We start from the raw sequence: 16,211 nt of genomic DNA, 5'->3' as shown, positions 1-16,211 counted from the left end.
CCAAATTTGAGCCCTGAAATAGCAGATTTTATGGAAAGTCAAATCCATCCTGTGAAAGGTATGAGCTTGGGTTTTGGCAGTTTGCAGGGGAAATAGAAGTCAGCAATAGAAAATTGCCTTTTTCCAAACTCCGTTGTAATCTGCAATAGATCAGTTTTATAATTTCTTCCCGTGTTATTATTTTCAGTGTTCTCTGCAGCATTCAGTAGTGCAAAGAACATGGGTACTTGCTCCCATGTCTCGTAATGCTTCTCTGTAACCGAGTCCTCAGTCAGGTGTGCGTGAGTGCCTTTTGGATTCACCCACTGTCTTCTCCCCGCATTGTGGTGGTATTAATGTCATTCTGCCTCTGGGCTTGTTTTGCCTATCCATGTCTGGAAGCTAAAGGTACAGAGGCCCGAGTTGTATGTAAATGCTGTAAACTGTTCCACAGCCAGAGCTGCAGCCAAATTAGAGGAGTTTGGGCAGAAGTGTGAAAACATGATTGTGTGAACTTTGCTTGTAACCCATGTGACAGTCCTGTGACAGACTTGATGGACACTGGAATGAAACCCTGTTTGAGTTAGTAATTCACCCGTAGAAACTTCTTCCAATTAAAAATCATACTTCAGATTTCCAAGTGAAATTTGAACAAGGTGGTTAATTTGAAAGTACAACTGCGATTTTAGTTGCATAGAACAATCCACCCAATCTTGGCTCCCTGTCCAGAAATATCACCTTAAAGCTGATATTATGGTAAATGTTTGGGCTCAATTTTCTCCAGTGATTTATGCTGGGTTTTTTTGGCGTAGGCCGTTTTTTTTTTTTGGCCTAAGTTTTAAAACTAAAACCCACAGTTTCCCTGATCAATTTGCACCAGCTTAACTCAGTAACGATTTTTTTTAGGTAATTTTTTTTCAGCCAAAGGGTTCGTAACCTGCCACCTGCGCCAATTCAGGCTATTTAGACAAGTTTGGCCAGCTGAGAGTTACTCCAGTTCTTCTTAGGCCAGCATATGTGGCCTCTGTAGAAAAACCTTCTGGAGAGTTAAGGAAATTGGCGCAGGTAAGTGCAGCAGATGCCCGGACAGCAGCAGCAGGAGAGGTAAGAGAGAGCAGCAGAGAGGGAGGGAAGCCTTTCGGGTATAGTTAGGTGCGGGGACCGGGAGGGAGGAGGCCATTTGGCCTGGGATAGGTGTGGGGGAGCAGACTGGGAGGCCGTTTGATCTAGGGATAGGTGCGAGGGAGTGGACCAGCAAGTCACTTGGCCAAGGCTAGGGACGAGGGAGCGGACCGGACCGGGAGGCCACTCGGTCAGGAGCAGGGGAGCGGGCCGGCAGGCCACTCGGCCAAGGCTAGGGACGGGGAAGCGCACTGGCAAGCCACTTGGCCAAGGGTAGGGGCGGGGGAGCGGACCGGACCGGGAGGCCACTCGGCCAGGAGCAGGGGAGCGGGCCGGCAGGCCTCTCGGCCAAGGCTCGGGCAGGGGAGCAGACTGGCAAGCCATTTGGCCAAGGGTAGGGGCGGGGGAGCGGACCGGACCGGGAGGCCACTCGGCCAGGGCTAGGGGCAGGGGAGTGGACTGGAGAGGCCCTTTGGCCTGTGATAGGAGCGGGGATCAGCACCGGCATTGTGGGGGAGTGGGGGGGGGAGACTTTAATTTAATTGAGGTAAGTTGCTGCAATGTATTTTAATGTGTTTGTGCAGGTTGCGAGCTGAGCTGTAAGTGTCACTTTTATTCCTCAGCCTGCATTCTTTCCCTGGTTACCGTGGCAAGGCTCCACCCCCAAAACCAAAGGACCAGTTCGGCTGCGCCAAAATGAAGAAATCAAACGGGGAAACTTAGAGCATTTTTTTTTGGTGTACTTAGGCCCCCCAAAAACGGGCGTAACTCTTCAAGTATGCCCAAAAAAAGCTTTGTGTAAAATTGAGCCCTTAATTTTAAGAGAAACTGAGACTACCTGATTTATTGCTGAGATACCTGTTGCAGGGTATAGAAAGTTAATTCAGCAGATGTATTAGTACATTATGGCAGTGCTGAAAGTAGATAACACTCATAAAATAATAGACTCTGTTACTACCTTCTCTTTAAAAAAAAAAAGATTTTAAAAATTCTGATTAAAATGAGGGTAGTATGGGATTTTTATTGCAGTGGCGGTGTGGTTTAGTGATTCTTTGTCCACTGATTTCCTAATTTCAGCTGTGTAATCCAGGACGGAAGCCATTAGGGGTAAGGTAGAATATTAGATGGACGATTCCCTTTAATTTATTTTTGTGTTTTGGTGAGGTACTAACTATTTTAGTAACGAGGTTAATTAAAAAATTGAAAAGCTGTAACTAAAAACCTTTCTCAAACTTCTTAATGTTCTGATTCCGCAAGATGCTCCTCATTGGAGGAGGAAGTGGACCGTGAAAATCAGAATTGAATTTTTCTGGTATTCTGAATGTATTAGAATTGTAATGGGAATTACCTACCTTTTGACATTCTGTGTTGATTCTTTAAAAATCGCACTTATACGCAAGTACCATTACTCCTCTCATTGTATCTGGCTTCCTGCCACCACCTAGTTAAAAAAATAACGGTTTGGCTATCAACACTCCCCATTATTGAAGAGTAAATCAGAAAAGCAACTTCCAGAGTCTGCACATGTGCAGTTAAACACGGAAATCAGGAAGCTGCCCTGCTCCTCCAGAACCTGCGCTATAACAGTATCTCTCCAAGAGATTGACATGCATGGAACGGCGTGAAGTTGCTGTACTTGCGTGATATATACTCACGAAACTCGCCAGAAAAAGTTAAGGCACTTAGGGTCCATTAGGCACTTTGCAAACTCAGGTGATGTTTTGCGATGCTCCTGACACCATGGCTCTGCTGTCACTAAAGTATGCAAGATGCCCTCTGCCTGGAACAGACTTTGCCGCTGCCCTTATATTTTTTTGAAATCCGTCTTCAATTTTTAGCAATTTCTCTCTTACTCAACTCTTCACCAGTTAATTTATGTGGAATGTTTCAGATATTGGCAGTGCATCTAAGATGATAAACTTTCCAGCATAGATGTTGGTCCTGTAAAAAGCACTTTATTTTAAAAAAAAGGGAACTCGAAAGCTTCATTCAATTTATGTAAAACTGTAATGCCTTGGAACTTTTTGACCCATTGCCTTCAAAAAAAGATTCTTCTTATTGCACTGAGAAAATGATGTCGTCACTTACCTCCTGTGAAAGCCAACTTTCGCCCAGGATGGAAAGCTGTTAAGGTTGAAAAATCCTCAACATCCTGGCCTTTCCTGGCCGCAGGATGGTATGTGATGCTGAACTTTCCAATGGGGAATAATAGGGAAAAATTGGAGGGATCATCTCAGTAAATCATGCACAATGAGGACAATGTAAAGAGAAAATGGAATTAGTCTGTGTTCAGAGCACACACTGTAGAAAATGGAAACTGCCCTTTTCTTTCTGTTGTCTTTGGCAATGGTGCTCAAATGCCACTATAGCCTTTTAGAGTGGTTAATGATGTGGTCTTTTGATTTAGTTTAGATCCAGGCTGTAGTTTACAGTATTATATGAACCAGAAACATCACGTTGAATCAGTTTGAATGAATAGCCTACCTCACTTACAGCCACCGATTGGGGCTAGATTCTGTCAGTGCAACACAGATGTTAAAGTACACAGGAGTGTGATTACCAGATAATTAATTAATGATGATAGTGTAATCACTTCTAATTAATTCAGTCTTAACTGTTTTGGACACAACATTCCTGGAAGTACTATATACTAAGGGTGTCAGGTAAGTAAAGTTCAACCTGCTTTTATTAGTTCCCTGTCCGCTTAATCACGGACCCGACAATTTCACTCATTGCCATTGGGACTAAGATCAGCTTCCAAGCAGCTACTCAGCTGTGGTAATAGCAATCTGCTTGTAACAGGACCATATGTGAATATTAATGAGTTAGTGGGTGAGAGTTCAGGTAATATTTTAAATTCCAGTAGTGCTGAAGTGATTTGCCCATGTTATCTGAAGCCTAGATTGTGTTGCTATCTTTTAATGCAACATTTGTGCTGAGCTCAATGGTATTCACTAATTGTATGAACTGCCAGATGATGAAATCTTATTATTTATTAGTATAGGTTTATGATACTTGATCCATTTGTTTCTCTAAGTAAAATCATTTGAAAGCTGCACCTGAAAATGAATTTTCTAACATTTATTATGCTGTGGGGAGATGGACAACAAAAGAGACCCCGGTCTTTGAGATCTTCTCACAATGAGCAGCAAGAGGTAGCTGGAAAGATGGCTTGGTGAGACTCCAAAGGCCTGGTGGTAGGTTCTGAGTACAAAACTGTGAATAGTATTGGCTATGCAGGCTCTATTCACAGTAAAAACCAGGGCTGAGGCACTCCCTCATAATTCAAGTACAATAAATTGCAGTGAAACCTGTCTGGGTAAAATTTGGACCGTTTTCAATTTTGGCATTACGAAGTGGTATCTCCTGAAGCTGCTATAGGAAATCACACCTGCAGTGAATAAATCCGCCTCTCTTCCACTGTCCCGCTTAATGATCCTTCGCTTTGATGAGTATGAAGTATACATACCTTTTTTTAAAAAAAAAAATCTTTGGCTCCTTTTGAGAATGTTTGTCCCTTTCAAGTGTTCCACAGAAATTAGCATAGGGAGGAAAGGACCAACAAATGCACTGAGGAGCGTGCAATTTCTGATGAGCATAATTCACTTGTTTTCTGTGTTACACTAACTATATGGTAATAAGTTTTGTTTTCCTTTTTGTTTTGGAAAAAAATGTAAACTTCTCTGACGTGTTCAAAAAGTTTAGTTTTCTATTGCCCTTTCCCTCATCCACTCTGGGTTCAAAGCTGATCCTGGGTCATAATATCATCGTGCTTCGGTAATGTGGTATCAGGTTTTCACTCTGTCGAAGACAGTAGAAGAATTGTATTTCTCTGGAGCCTGGATATTAAGAATTCAGTAGTAGTTACACCAGTGTGTCCTGCGTAATTGAGCTGGGTTTTTCTATTCAGCCGAGCCTTTCAAAAGTACATTGTCGATTAGAGTAGAGATTATTCATTTAGTATTTAGTCAGAGACAGCTGAATAATCTGCATATAGCCGCGGATGGCTTTCTCCTCCCCCCCCACCCTTTGCTTTTGATATTACTTGTACCTAAAAATTAATGTAGCATCACTCAATTTGCAGTTAAGAAAGAACCAAGAATTACAATGTAATAGGCAGTGTTCTGCGGCGTTAAATTTCTAATTACGTGCAGGACAGATTTAAAGAAAAGGATAAGGGAAGGAAAATGCATAAATTTGAAACAACGAGCACTGGGGATTGGAAGTTGATTGAGGACAATTTTGGAGTGAGACTGAGAGTGAAACGGATTCGTGAAATAACCTGGTTTTCCTACCACGACACGTTTAATGCGCTGTCTGATTGCTACTTAAATTAAGACCCTAATTGCCGTGATAAATTATTTCTTCTATGATTGTTAATACAAACAAGAAACAGACTTCATGCGATATCTTTTCCTTTTTTATAATTTGATGTGTCCCTTTTGTTGTTTGATTCAGTGAACCTTTTCTCAATACCTCGAAACGAAGAAAATGTCTATGAATGTGGTTGAGAGGTGGTGATGGGCAGAAATTGTTTTGTTCCCCGGCGGAAGTCTTGAGTTCCTTAATATCCAGTTGGTGTAAATACTGAGCAGTGTGAGCAGTGCTGATGACTAAGGATGGCAATTCTGCTTATATGGCTTCACCGTGGCAGAGATTAGAAACACCCTGATCTTGCTCTACATAGAGTGCGATTACACTACCTGTTTAGTGTTTCTGCAAAGCAATCAGGGCCCAACTGAGCTAAACTTCCTGAGGTAATAGACTCTCACATATTTGGTTTGGCACCACATGGCATCATAAAGCCAGTGTAGTGTTAAACTTGGTTTACAAAAGAGCCCTTGGACGCTTTTTTTTCCAAGCCTCCCTTTCCTGAAATTATGGGCCCAAGTTTCCACATGATTTGCGCCAGATATTTAGGAGCAACTGGTGGAGAACGGACTACCTTAGAAATCGCAATTCTCCACATTTTTTTTTCTGCAGTTCTAGTCAGGTAGAACAGTTCTACTTTGGAACAGAATTTTTTCTTCAAAAGGGGGCGTGTCCGGCCACTGACGCCTGATTTCAAAGTTTCCACAGTGAAAACGTTCTCCAAACTAAAGTAGAATGGAGCAAGTGAAGATTTTTGTAGAACTGAAAAAACCTGTTCTACAAATTAAAAAATCAGGCGCAGGTTACAAATTAGGCGTCCAGAACGAGGTGGGGGGGGAAGGGAAGTCATTAAATTCTATAATAAATCCTTATTTATACTTCTACAAATATTATACAAATAAATCCAACCTGAATAAACATTTATAAGCAAAGAAAAGATTAAATAAACCATCTTCCTACCTGTGTGAAAGTGCTTCAGGCAGGCCTTTCGGGATCGAAGGCTGAACGGGCTGGCCTGAGACTTCGGGCAGGGCCTGTCCCCAGCACCAGATTTACAGGTAGGTGGCGTTGGGTTGGGTCGGGGAGGTTCGGTTCGGGTCGGGAGGGGGGGAGAGGGAGGAGGGAGAGGGGGAGGGGGGGAGAGGGAGGGAGGAAGGGGGGAAGGGGGGGAGAGGGAGGGGGGAGAAGGTCAGGTCGGATCCAGTCCGGGAGCGGGAGTCGGGTAGGGGGGGGGTCGGGTCGGGGGGCGGGAGCGCGGGTCGGGTCGGTCCAGTCGGGGGGTGGAGCGGAGCAGGAACAGGAGCGCGGGTAGGGTCCAGTCGGGGAAGCGGAAACAGGAGCGCAGGTCGGGTCGGGTCCAGTCGGGGGGGGGGTGGGGAGCGGGAACAGGAGCGCGGGTCGGGTCCAGTTGGGGGGGTGGGGAGCGGGAACAGGAGCGCGGGTCGGGTCGGGTCCCGTCCAGTCGGGGGGGCGGGGAGCGGGAACAGGAGCGCGGGTCGGGTCAGGTCGGGTCCAGTCGGGGGGGCGGGGAGCGGGAACAGGAGGTCGGGTCCAGTCGGGGAGGCGGGGAGCGGGAACAGGAGCTCGGGTCGGGTCCAGTCGGGGGAGCGGGAACGGGAGCGCGGGTCGGGTCGGGTCGGGTCCAGTCGGGGGGGGGGCGGGGAGCGGGAACAGGAGCTCGGGTTGGGTCCAGTCGGGGAGGCGGGGAGCGGGAACGGGTGCACGGTTCGGGTCGGGTCCAGTCGGGGGGGGCGGGGAGCGGGAACAGGAGCGTGGGTCGGGTCGGGTCCATTCGGGGAGGCGGGGAGCGGGAACAGGAGCGCGGGTTGGGTCGGGTCCAGTCGGGGGGGCGGGGAGTGGGAACAGGAGCACGGGTCGGGTCGGGTCCAGTCGGGGGGGCGGGGAGTGGGAACAGGAGCGCGGGTCGGGTCGGGTCCAATCGGGGGGGGGGCGGAGCGGGAACTGGAGCGCGGGGTCGGGTCTAGTCGGGGAGGCGGGGAGCGGGAACAGGAGCGCGGGTCGGGTTGGGTCAGTCGGGGGGGGGGGGGGGGGGGGAGAGCGGGTGTCGGGTCTGGTCCGGATGTGCAGAGGTCCCGGCACTGTTTTCAGCGCAGGGACCTGGCTCCGCCCCCCCACAGCTCGTGCTGACTGTGCCGAGGGCCAGAGGACCTGCAGGTAGGTGGAGAATACGGAGGATTTTTTTAGGCGCACTTTGTGGCGCAAAAAATGGGCGTCCAGGTCGGGACTGCGCCGTTTTAGGCGCGTGTGGAAACTTGGGCCCTTCATCTTTTGAGGGTAGGGTTTTACCCCCTCTCTGCTCTCCAAAGTTTCTAACTGTTGGCAGAGATCTCTGCACATACTCTCATGCAAACATACACAGAGCTCTCTCCTAAACAGGACAATTAAAGTTCCAGCCAGGTCTGAGCCAAGCAGTGTAAACCAGGTTCTGCCGAGCTGAAATCTGAACTGCACCTAACAGTCTTTGACCGTGAACTAGTGTAACCACATGCAAAGAGAATAAAAGCTGAGGCGAGTGAGTATTTGATGGTTCGAACATGACTTGCAATTTTCAGTTACGTTGTATACAATGTAAAGCTCAATCAGTTTAAGTAATCTTCAGACTCCTGTGGTTATATAACAGCTCCAGCTATTGAATATCTTTCCGATTTATTCTTGTGAACTTTCCCTTTGGCACCTTTGCAGTTTTCCAGTAACTTTATTATCATTGATAACCTCCTTTATTTTAAATTTATTATGTTACGTACCTGGGATCAGAAAAGGTCATCAGACTCATATGTACTCTCCCCATTTTTTTGTTGGATTTAAAGAAGAAAAACTTGTATACAGGTACACTGTCCAAAATCCGGAATCCTTGGGACCGTGCTGGGTTTGGGGTTTTTCCGGATTTCAGACAAGAAAATCAATAGTCTGAAATCCGGTATCCTCGGGACCGAATCCATGCCGGAGTTTGGACTTTACTGGATTTCGGACCTCGCTGATCCTCCGCTGCTTGCCGCTTGCCGAAATGTCCGGTTTTCGGAATTTTGGATTTGGGACGTTGCATCTGTCGCGCCTTTCACAATCACAGAATGTTCCAAAGAAATTTATAGCTAATGAAGTGCAGTCACTGTTGTAATGCAGCAAGGTCCTACGAACAGCAACATGATAATGACCAGATAATCTGTTTTAGTGACGTTGGTTGAGGGATTAATACTGGCGAGAACACCAGGGAGATTTCCCCTGATCTATGAATAATAGTGCCATAGGATCTTTTACATCCACTTGAGAGGGCAGACGGAGTCTCGGTTTCAAGACTCATCCGAAAGATGGCACTGCCGACAGTGCAACACTCCCTCAGCACTGCAACTGGAGTGTCAGTCTAGATTTTGTGCTCAAGTCTCTGGAGTGGGACTTGAACCCAGAACCTTCTGACTTAGAGGCAAGGGTGCTACCATTGACCCATGGCTGACACTATATGCCTCACGTATGAGCCACTCTCCTCCACCTCTTGAGATAGTAAATAAAATAGCGACCATTAGCCAACACAATATTCCCCTAAATCCAAAATTATTCTCCAGCCTTCCCCAAAGGCAAGTACCAGGAGGCCTCAAACCCATTCATTATTTTCTAGAATAATTAGTCTTGACATCTATCATGTGATCACCACCATATTTTCCAGAAATTTGTCTGCTGCTTTTTTGAAGAACTGCGACTTCAGTCTCTGGAATACTGTTTCACAAAGCGATCACCCTCTGAGGAAAAGTAAAACTTGAGTCCATCCAACTACCTGTTTTCTCAGCGTATGTGAATGGTCCCTAGTTCCACTTGGCCCCATCCTTTCAAGCACTCTATCTACTTACACGCTGTCAGTGCCTTGCCAGACCCCCTCCTGCATCTCTCCAACAAATATGAAACTCGAGTCATAACTCAGCAGCATCCAATCTGAGACCTTCATGGTGTGTATGGCTCAGCTACTGAGTGTAGCCGAGTGAAGCCATCAAGGCGAGCCATAAATTTTAGTCGTTGCATGATAGGAATGGCATTGGGGAGAGAGACTTTATATAAGGATTTATGTTCCATCTCTTGTATGTATAATACCCTAGTATTATAACTTTGATAAATCAACAGGAAAAGTGGACCAGACAACTCTAATAAAACTTTTATTTTACCCTGACACAAAAAAGAAAAAAAAGACTAAAAAAAATGACATTTGCTGTGATCCGAATGAATTAAATAGAATCCTACAGTATTGCAATCAATATGTCATCATATTGTTTTAAAATATAAAAAACCTTTCTGTTGTACCGTACTGTTAAAATGTATTATAGCGCTGCTTCCTGCCATCAACTGCCTGCAAATGATGAGGCACAGTATCTTATTGATTTTACCCAGGAAAGGGAGCTTCTACATAAATTAAACCTTCCCACTGTGTTTGGGCACTGTTTTAAAACCTTTTTATTTATTTATTTTTGGTGTCTAGACATGAGAGAGTCTTAAACCATCTCTGACTTGTAATACATTAAACTGGCCAGCAATGTATTACTAACTGTATGGCCTAATTGAGTTTCCTTGTTCAACTACTCCAGGTCTCTTTAATTTAGCAGTCGAAAGAGTGTGCTATTACTGATATACCGACAATTTGCTGCCATTTAACTTTTGTTCTAGAACATTTATTTTTATCTTTTTATTAAATAGTAATGAATGTCAAATCTCCAGTTCTTTTTTCTTTGGTTGAATTGTTGATGGGATTGTTTTTGGCTCAGGATGTTAGAGCTTACAAATCTCCTGTTAACCCATGTTGTACTGAGCCATAAGAAAGGAAGAACTTGGTTTTATATAGCACCTCATTGTGTTCACATTTGCAGAATTATTTTTTGCAAGTGCATACAGTGTTAAGCAGGCAAACTGGCCAATCCAGTATATGCACTGCAAGCTCACATGAATGGCAAATGAGATAAATAGCCAATATATATTTTTAAGAAAGAAAGAGTTGCATTTATTTAGTGCCTTTCATGACTTCAAGATGTCCGAAAGGACTTTACAGCCAAAGAAGTACTTTTGAAGTGTAGTCACTGTGGTAATGTAGGAAACACGGCAGCCAATTTGCGCACAGCAAACTCCCACATACAGCAATGTGAGAATGACCAGATAATCTTTTTTTGTGCTGTTGAGTGAGGGATAAATATTGGCCAGGACGCCAGGGTTAACTCCCCTGCTCTTCTTTGAAATAATGTCATGGGATCTTTTACACCCAACTGAGAGAGCAGGTGGAGCCTCGGTTTAACGTCTCATCTGAAAAACGGCACCTCCGACAGTGCAGTGCTCCCTCGATAGCGTGCTGGTGTGTCAACCTAGATTTTTGTGCTCCAGTCATTGGAGTGAGACTTGAACCCGCAATTAATGGTGTTGGTTGAGAGAGAATTATTACCCAGGATGCCAGGAGAACTTCCTGCTCTTCCTTCAACAGTCCCATGGAATCCTTTACATCCATGTGAACAGGCTGATGGGGTTTAATGTCTCATCCAAAAGGCAGCAGCTCTGAGAGTTGACACTTCTATAAACAGTGCCAGTTTGTGCAGTGACTATTACATCCCAATGGTTATAGAAACCTATATTTTCAGTGTGGAAAGTATATGGAGCAGGCTTTGATTCTTAGAAGTTTTTCGGTAGGCGCTGAGCTTGGCTTTTGGAGTTTCTCAGCATGAATGATATGAAATGAAATTATTTTTGAATGAATATAATATGGAATTTTAAAAAAAGCCAACATGTTTGTTTGCTTGTGAGCTGAGTGTATAGATTGTTCTATGTGGTGCCTTGCTGCAGCGTACAGATGGATCAAAAATGCATTCATCCATAGAGCCAACATTAATGTTGCAGAAACCCTCACACAGCACGACCGGTAGTGAAAAGGATAATAGAATCTAGCAATGCACTAGCTGTACATTTTGCATGGATATATGTTATTGAAGGCAGTTCGTAGAAAGGTAGTACAGGAAGTGTATGGACTGCGAGAACATAATGTAGTGAGAGTTGGTGGTGGAGTGTATTTACCTGTCAGACTCCCACTGGACTCTTGACTAATGTATACTGGTCTCCTTCAATCAGACTAGCTAAGTGTACTGCTATTCATCCCCACCTTTTCAAACTTTGCATTGCTTTATCATTAAGTTAAAATTCAGATCAATGCTTGACAGATTAGTTTTATACACTCTTTTTGTTTAAAATTCAGCTCCCATAAATACATTGTTAAATTATATCTGAGTTTTGGATATATTTTACACTGAAAGGATATTGATAGTAAAACCTTTGTTTCTTTTCTTGTCTTTTAGCACGGATAGGGAAAAACAAGAGGAAGAAGGCCTCAGAGGATGGCCAGGTATGTCCGCTATGCAATGAGTCGCTCTCTGGATCTGTGGAGGAGATGAGTAGACATGTGGAAGCCTGCCTGGACAAGGTAGTTGATGGGCATGTTGGAGCACCAACAAGTCCTTTTTTTTTCTCTCGCACCTTATCAGAAGCCTGGTTTAAAGCACCTGTAGGAGATCTGTTTATTAGGAAAAGGATATATTTCTGTTCTTTCAGATCCCCGACATACCTTCCCAGTGCTCCCAGACAGACAACCCTCCTCCCCTTGGTATCCCCAGTATCCTCCTCCCAGTACTCTCACATCTAGCAAACATTCTACCAAAGGAGGAGGGGTGTGAAATATTAGATGAAATAAACATAGTGAGAGAGGGAATATTAAGGGGTTTAGCAACTTTGAAAGTAGATAAATCGCCAGGCCCGGATGCAATGTATCCCAGGCTGTTAAGAGAAGCTCCAGGTGTTGTGTCGGCGGACTGCTAACATTGTACCGTTGTTTAAAATGGGAGAAAAGGATAAACCAAGTAATTATAGGCCAGTCTGCCTAACCTCAGTAGTGGACAAATTATTGGATAAAGTTCTGAGGGACTGTATTAATCATCATTTAGAAAGACACGGATTAATCAAGGACAGTCAGCATAGGTTTGTTTAGGGAAGGTATTGTCTGACTGTAACTTGATTGAATTGTATGAGGAGATAACAAGGAGGGTCAGTGACGGTATCGTGTTTGATGTAGTCTACATGGATTTTAGCAAGGCTTTTGACAAGCTCCCACTGGCAGACTGGTCAGATAAGTAAAAGCCCATGGGATCCAAGGGAAAATGGCAAGTTGGATCCAAAATTGGCTCAGTGGCAGGAACCAAAGGATAATGGTCGACGGATGTTTTTGTGACTGGAAGCATGTTTCCAGTGGGGTTCTGCAGGGCTCAGTACCAGGTCCCTTGCTTCTTGTATATATTAATGATTTAGACTTCAGTGTAGGGGGCATGATTAAGAAGTTTGCAGATGATACAAAAATTGGCTGTGTGATTGATAGTGAGGAAGAAAACTGTACACTGCAGGAAGATATCAATGAACTGGTCAGGTGGACAGAAAAGTGGCAAATGGAATTCAATCCGGAGAAGTGTGAAGTAATGCATTTGGGGAGGGCTAACAAGGCAAGGGGAATACACACTAAATGGTAGGCTACTGTGAAGTATAGAGGAACAGAGGGACCTTGGAGTGCATGTCCACAGATTCTTGAAGGTATTAGGACAAGTAGATAAGGTGGTTAAGAAGGTATGTGGGATACTTTCCTTTATTAGCCGAAGCATAGAATATAAGAGCAGGAAGTTTATGATAGAACTGTAGAAAGCACTAGTTAGGCCATAGCTAGAGTACTGCGTGCAGTTCTGGTCACCACATTACAGGGAAGATGTGATTGCACTCGAGGGTACAGAGGAGATTTACGGGGATGTACCAGGAATGGAGGATTTTAGCTATGAGTAAAGATTGGATAGGCTGGCGTTGTTTTCTTTGGAATAGAGGAGGCTGAGGGAGATCTAATTGAGGTATATAAAATGATGAAGGGCCTAAATAGAGTGGATAGGAAGTACCTATTTCCCTTGGCAGAGGGGTTAATAACCAGGTAGCATAGAGTTAAAGTAATTGGTAGAAGGATTAGAAGAGAGTTGAGGAGAATTGTTTTTACCCAGAGGGTGATAAGAACATAAGAACATAACATAAGAAATAGAAGCAGGAGTAGGCCATACGGCCCCTCTAGCCTGTTCCGCCATTTAATACGATCATGGCTGATCCGATCATGGACTCCGGTCCACTTCCCTGCCCTTTCCCCATAACCCCTTATTCCCTTATCGGTTAAGAAACTGTCTATCTCTGTCTTAAATTTATTCAATGTCCCAGCTTCCACAGCTCTCTGAGGCAGCAAATTCCACAGATTTACAACCGTCTGAGAAAATAAATTTCTCCTTATCTCAGTTTTAAATGGGTGGCCCCTTATTCTAAGATTATGCCCACTAATTCTAGTCTCCCCCATCAGTGAAAACATTCTCTCTGCAGCCACCTTGTCAAGACCCCTCTTAATCTTATACATTTCTATAAGATCACCTCTCAATCTTCTGAATTCCAATGAGTAGAGACCCAACCTACTCAACCTTTCCTCATAGGTCAACCCCCTCATCTCCGGAATCAACCTAGTGAACCTTCTCTGAACTGCCTCCAAAGCAAGTATATCCTTTCGTAAATATGGAAACCAAAACTGCACGCAGTATTCCAGATGTGGCCTCACCAATATCTTGTATAACTGTAGCAAGACTTCCCTGCTTTTATACTCCATCCCCTTTGCAATAAAGGCCAAGATTCCATTGACCTTTCTAATCACTTGCTGTACCTGCATACTAACCTTTTGTGTTTCATGCACAAGTACCTCTAGGCCCTGCTGTACTGCAGCACTTTGTAATCTTTCTCCATTTAAATAATAACTTGCTCTTTGATTTTTTTTCTGCCAAAGTGCATGACCTCACACTTTCCAACATTATATTCCATCTGCCAAATTTTTGCCCACTCACTTAGCCTGTCTATGTCCTTTTGCAGATTTTTTGTGCCCTCCTCACACATTGCTTTTCCTCCCATCTTTGTATCGTCAGCAAACTTGGCAATGTTACACTCAGTCCCTTCTTCCAAGTCATTAATATAGATTGTAAATATTGGGGGTCTGAAACTCACTGCCTGAAAGGATGATGGAGGCAAAAACTCTTCATCATATTTAAAATGTACGTGGATATGTATCTGAAGTGCTGTAACCTATAAGGCTACGGACCAAGAGCTGCAAAGTGGGATTCGGCTGGATAGCTCTTTTCTGGCCGGCACAGACAAGATGGGCCAAATGGCTGCCTCCCATGCCATAAACTTCTGTGATTCTAATGCCATCTCCATCCAAGTGCGCTCTCAAAACTGAAGGCCACACTTGCACCGCTGTCACACCCAGCCCTCCTCCAACCTCCATCATCACTTCCACACTAATCAGCACACCACTTCCAGATCTTCCTGTCTCTACTTACCACTCCAACTCCTGCCTCTTACCACTCATGATCCACTCCTTTGCTTCCTCCCTTCCCCATCCTGAGCACTGTTGCTGTTTCACCAGTCCCCACCCCGTTATATTGTCACACTCCAACCCTTCCCCTGAAAAAAATGTGGCCAGCAGTTCATGCCCAGATACTTCTCTCCCAAAGTTCCTAGATCCCAACAGTCTGTCAACAGCTCCTAAAATAGAACCATCTACCTCTCATTGCTCCCAATATACACTCTTCGAATGCTCCCAGGCACCATGATCCCACATCTCACTGTTCTCCGCTCCCAGGAGACCCTTCCCAGTACACACAAGAGCATACTGTTACACATTAGCAGTGTCTGCTCATGATTTCCACACTCCCAACACACCCGTCTCAGTAGTTGCTGACCCTGGAGCACTCCTCCTTCCCAGAACTTCCACCTGGCAACACTCCTTTGCTTCTCTCTCACCCCAGCAGACTCCAACTACTATTAGACCCCATGACTGCTCTTTTTACACCACCAAACCACATGACTCCACTCCCCCCCAATACTTCAACATTGCCTCCTACCTCCCTGCAACGCAGTAGAACTTCCCTACCATCTTCATGGGTATCCAGGGCTTCAACATAAGGTAAGACATAAAATTAAGCACGTAACTAAACAGACATAATCAAGTTCACTGATTTACAGTTTCTACAAAAATATAGACATAACTTGAGGCAGAAAAGACTGCTTACACTCTCATAGGAGTGTGTAATAAAAACACTTTCATTTATTCGATCACCATAAATCAGTGGCCCTGATATATTGTACGTGACATGGCATAAAGTAGCACATCTTCTGACTCAATGTGAGAAATGACATATTAGTTCTGCTAGTAATATAAAATGTTTCCATATTTGAGCATTTCTAGTCCATCACGCTTGCTGTCTAATGCAAATTTCTGTGTCACACTTTTCAAAAATGCAATGTGTCAAATCACTCTCCAGGAACAAAACCTACCCGAATCAAAATGTTACACAATCCTAATTGATGCTCACACAAACACAGTCAGGGTACTTATCTCTAGCCCGAGTAGCAGTTAACTTTTGATTGAACTTACCCAGTGTTTAATTAACATCAGTTGGACCTTGTAACCTTAAAGGTACACATGCCTACACTTCAGCTGTTAAATAAATATATTGTTTTTTATTTGGTACATTGTTCCTGTCCTTATAAAACAGTGCCATCATAAGAATATAAGAAATAAGAGCAGGAGTAGGCCTTACGGCCCCTCGAGCCTGCTCCGCCATTTAATATCATGGCTGATCCGATCATGGACT

The 16,211-nt window shown here is 44.4% G+C and overlaps 1 protein-coding gene across 8 annotated transcripts in view; it reads left to right on the top strand.

Moving 5' to 3' along the window:
• rnf220a (ring finger protein 220a) overlaps positions 1–16,211 on the top strand; it is a 511,280-nt gene that overhangs the window by 357,163 nt on the left and 137,906 nt on the right. For 6 of the 8 annotated variants that reach the window (XM_070886783.1, XM_070886788.1, XM_070886784.1 and 3 more), the window contains exon 7: positions 11,802–11,926. In XM_070886783.1, coding sequence (XP_070742884.1) covers positions 11,802–11,926 — 125 coding nt within the window. The remainder of the gene's footprint in view (positions 1–11,801; positions 11,927–16,211) is intronic. The other 2 variants (XM_070886789.1, XM_070886786.1) reach the window with 1 other exon arrangement.

This window comes from Pristiophorus japonicus, chromosome 8 (assembly GCF_044704955.1).
Source record: "Pristiophorus japonicus isolate sPriJap1 chromosome 8, sPriJap1.hap1, whole genome shotgun sequence".
NCBI classification, from domain to species: Eukaryota; Metazoa; Chordata; class Chondrichthyes; family Pristiophoridae; genus Pristiophorus; species Pristiophorus japonicus.
Note: the sequence above shows the minus strand (reverse complement) of the source record. Positions and strands in the feature narration are given on the sequence as shown.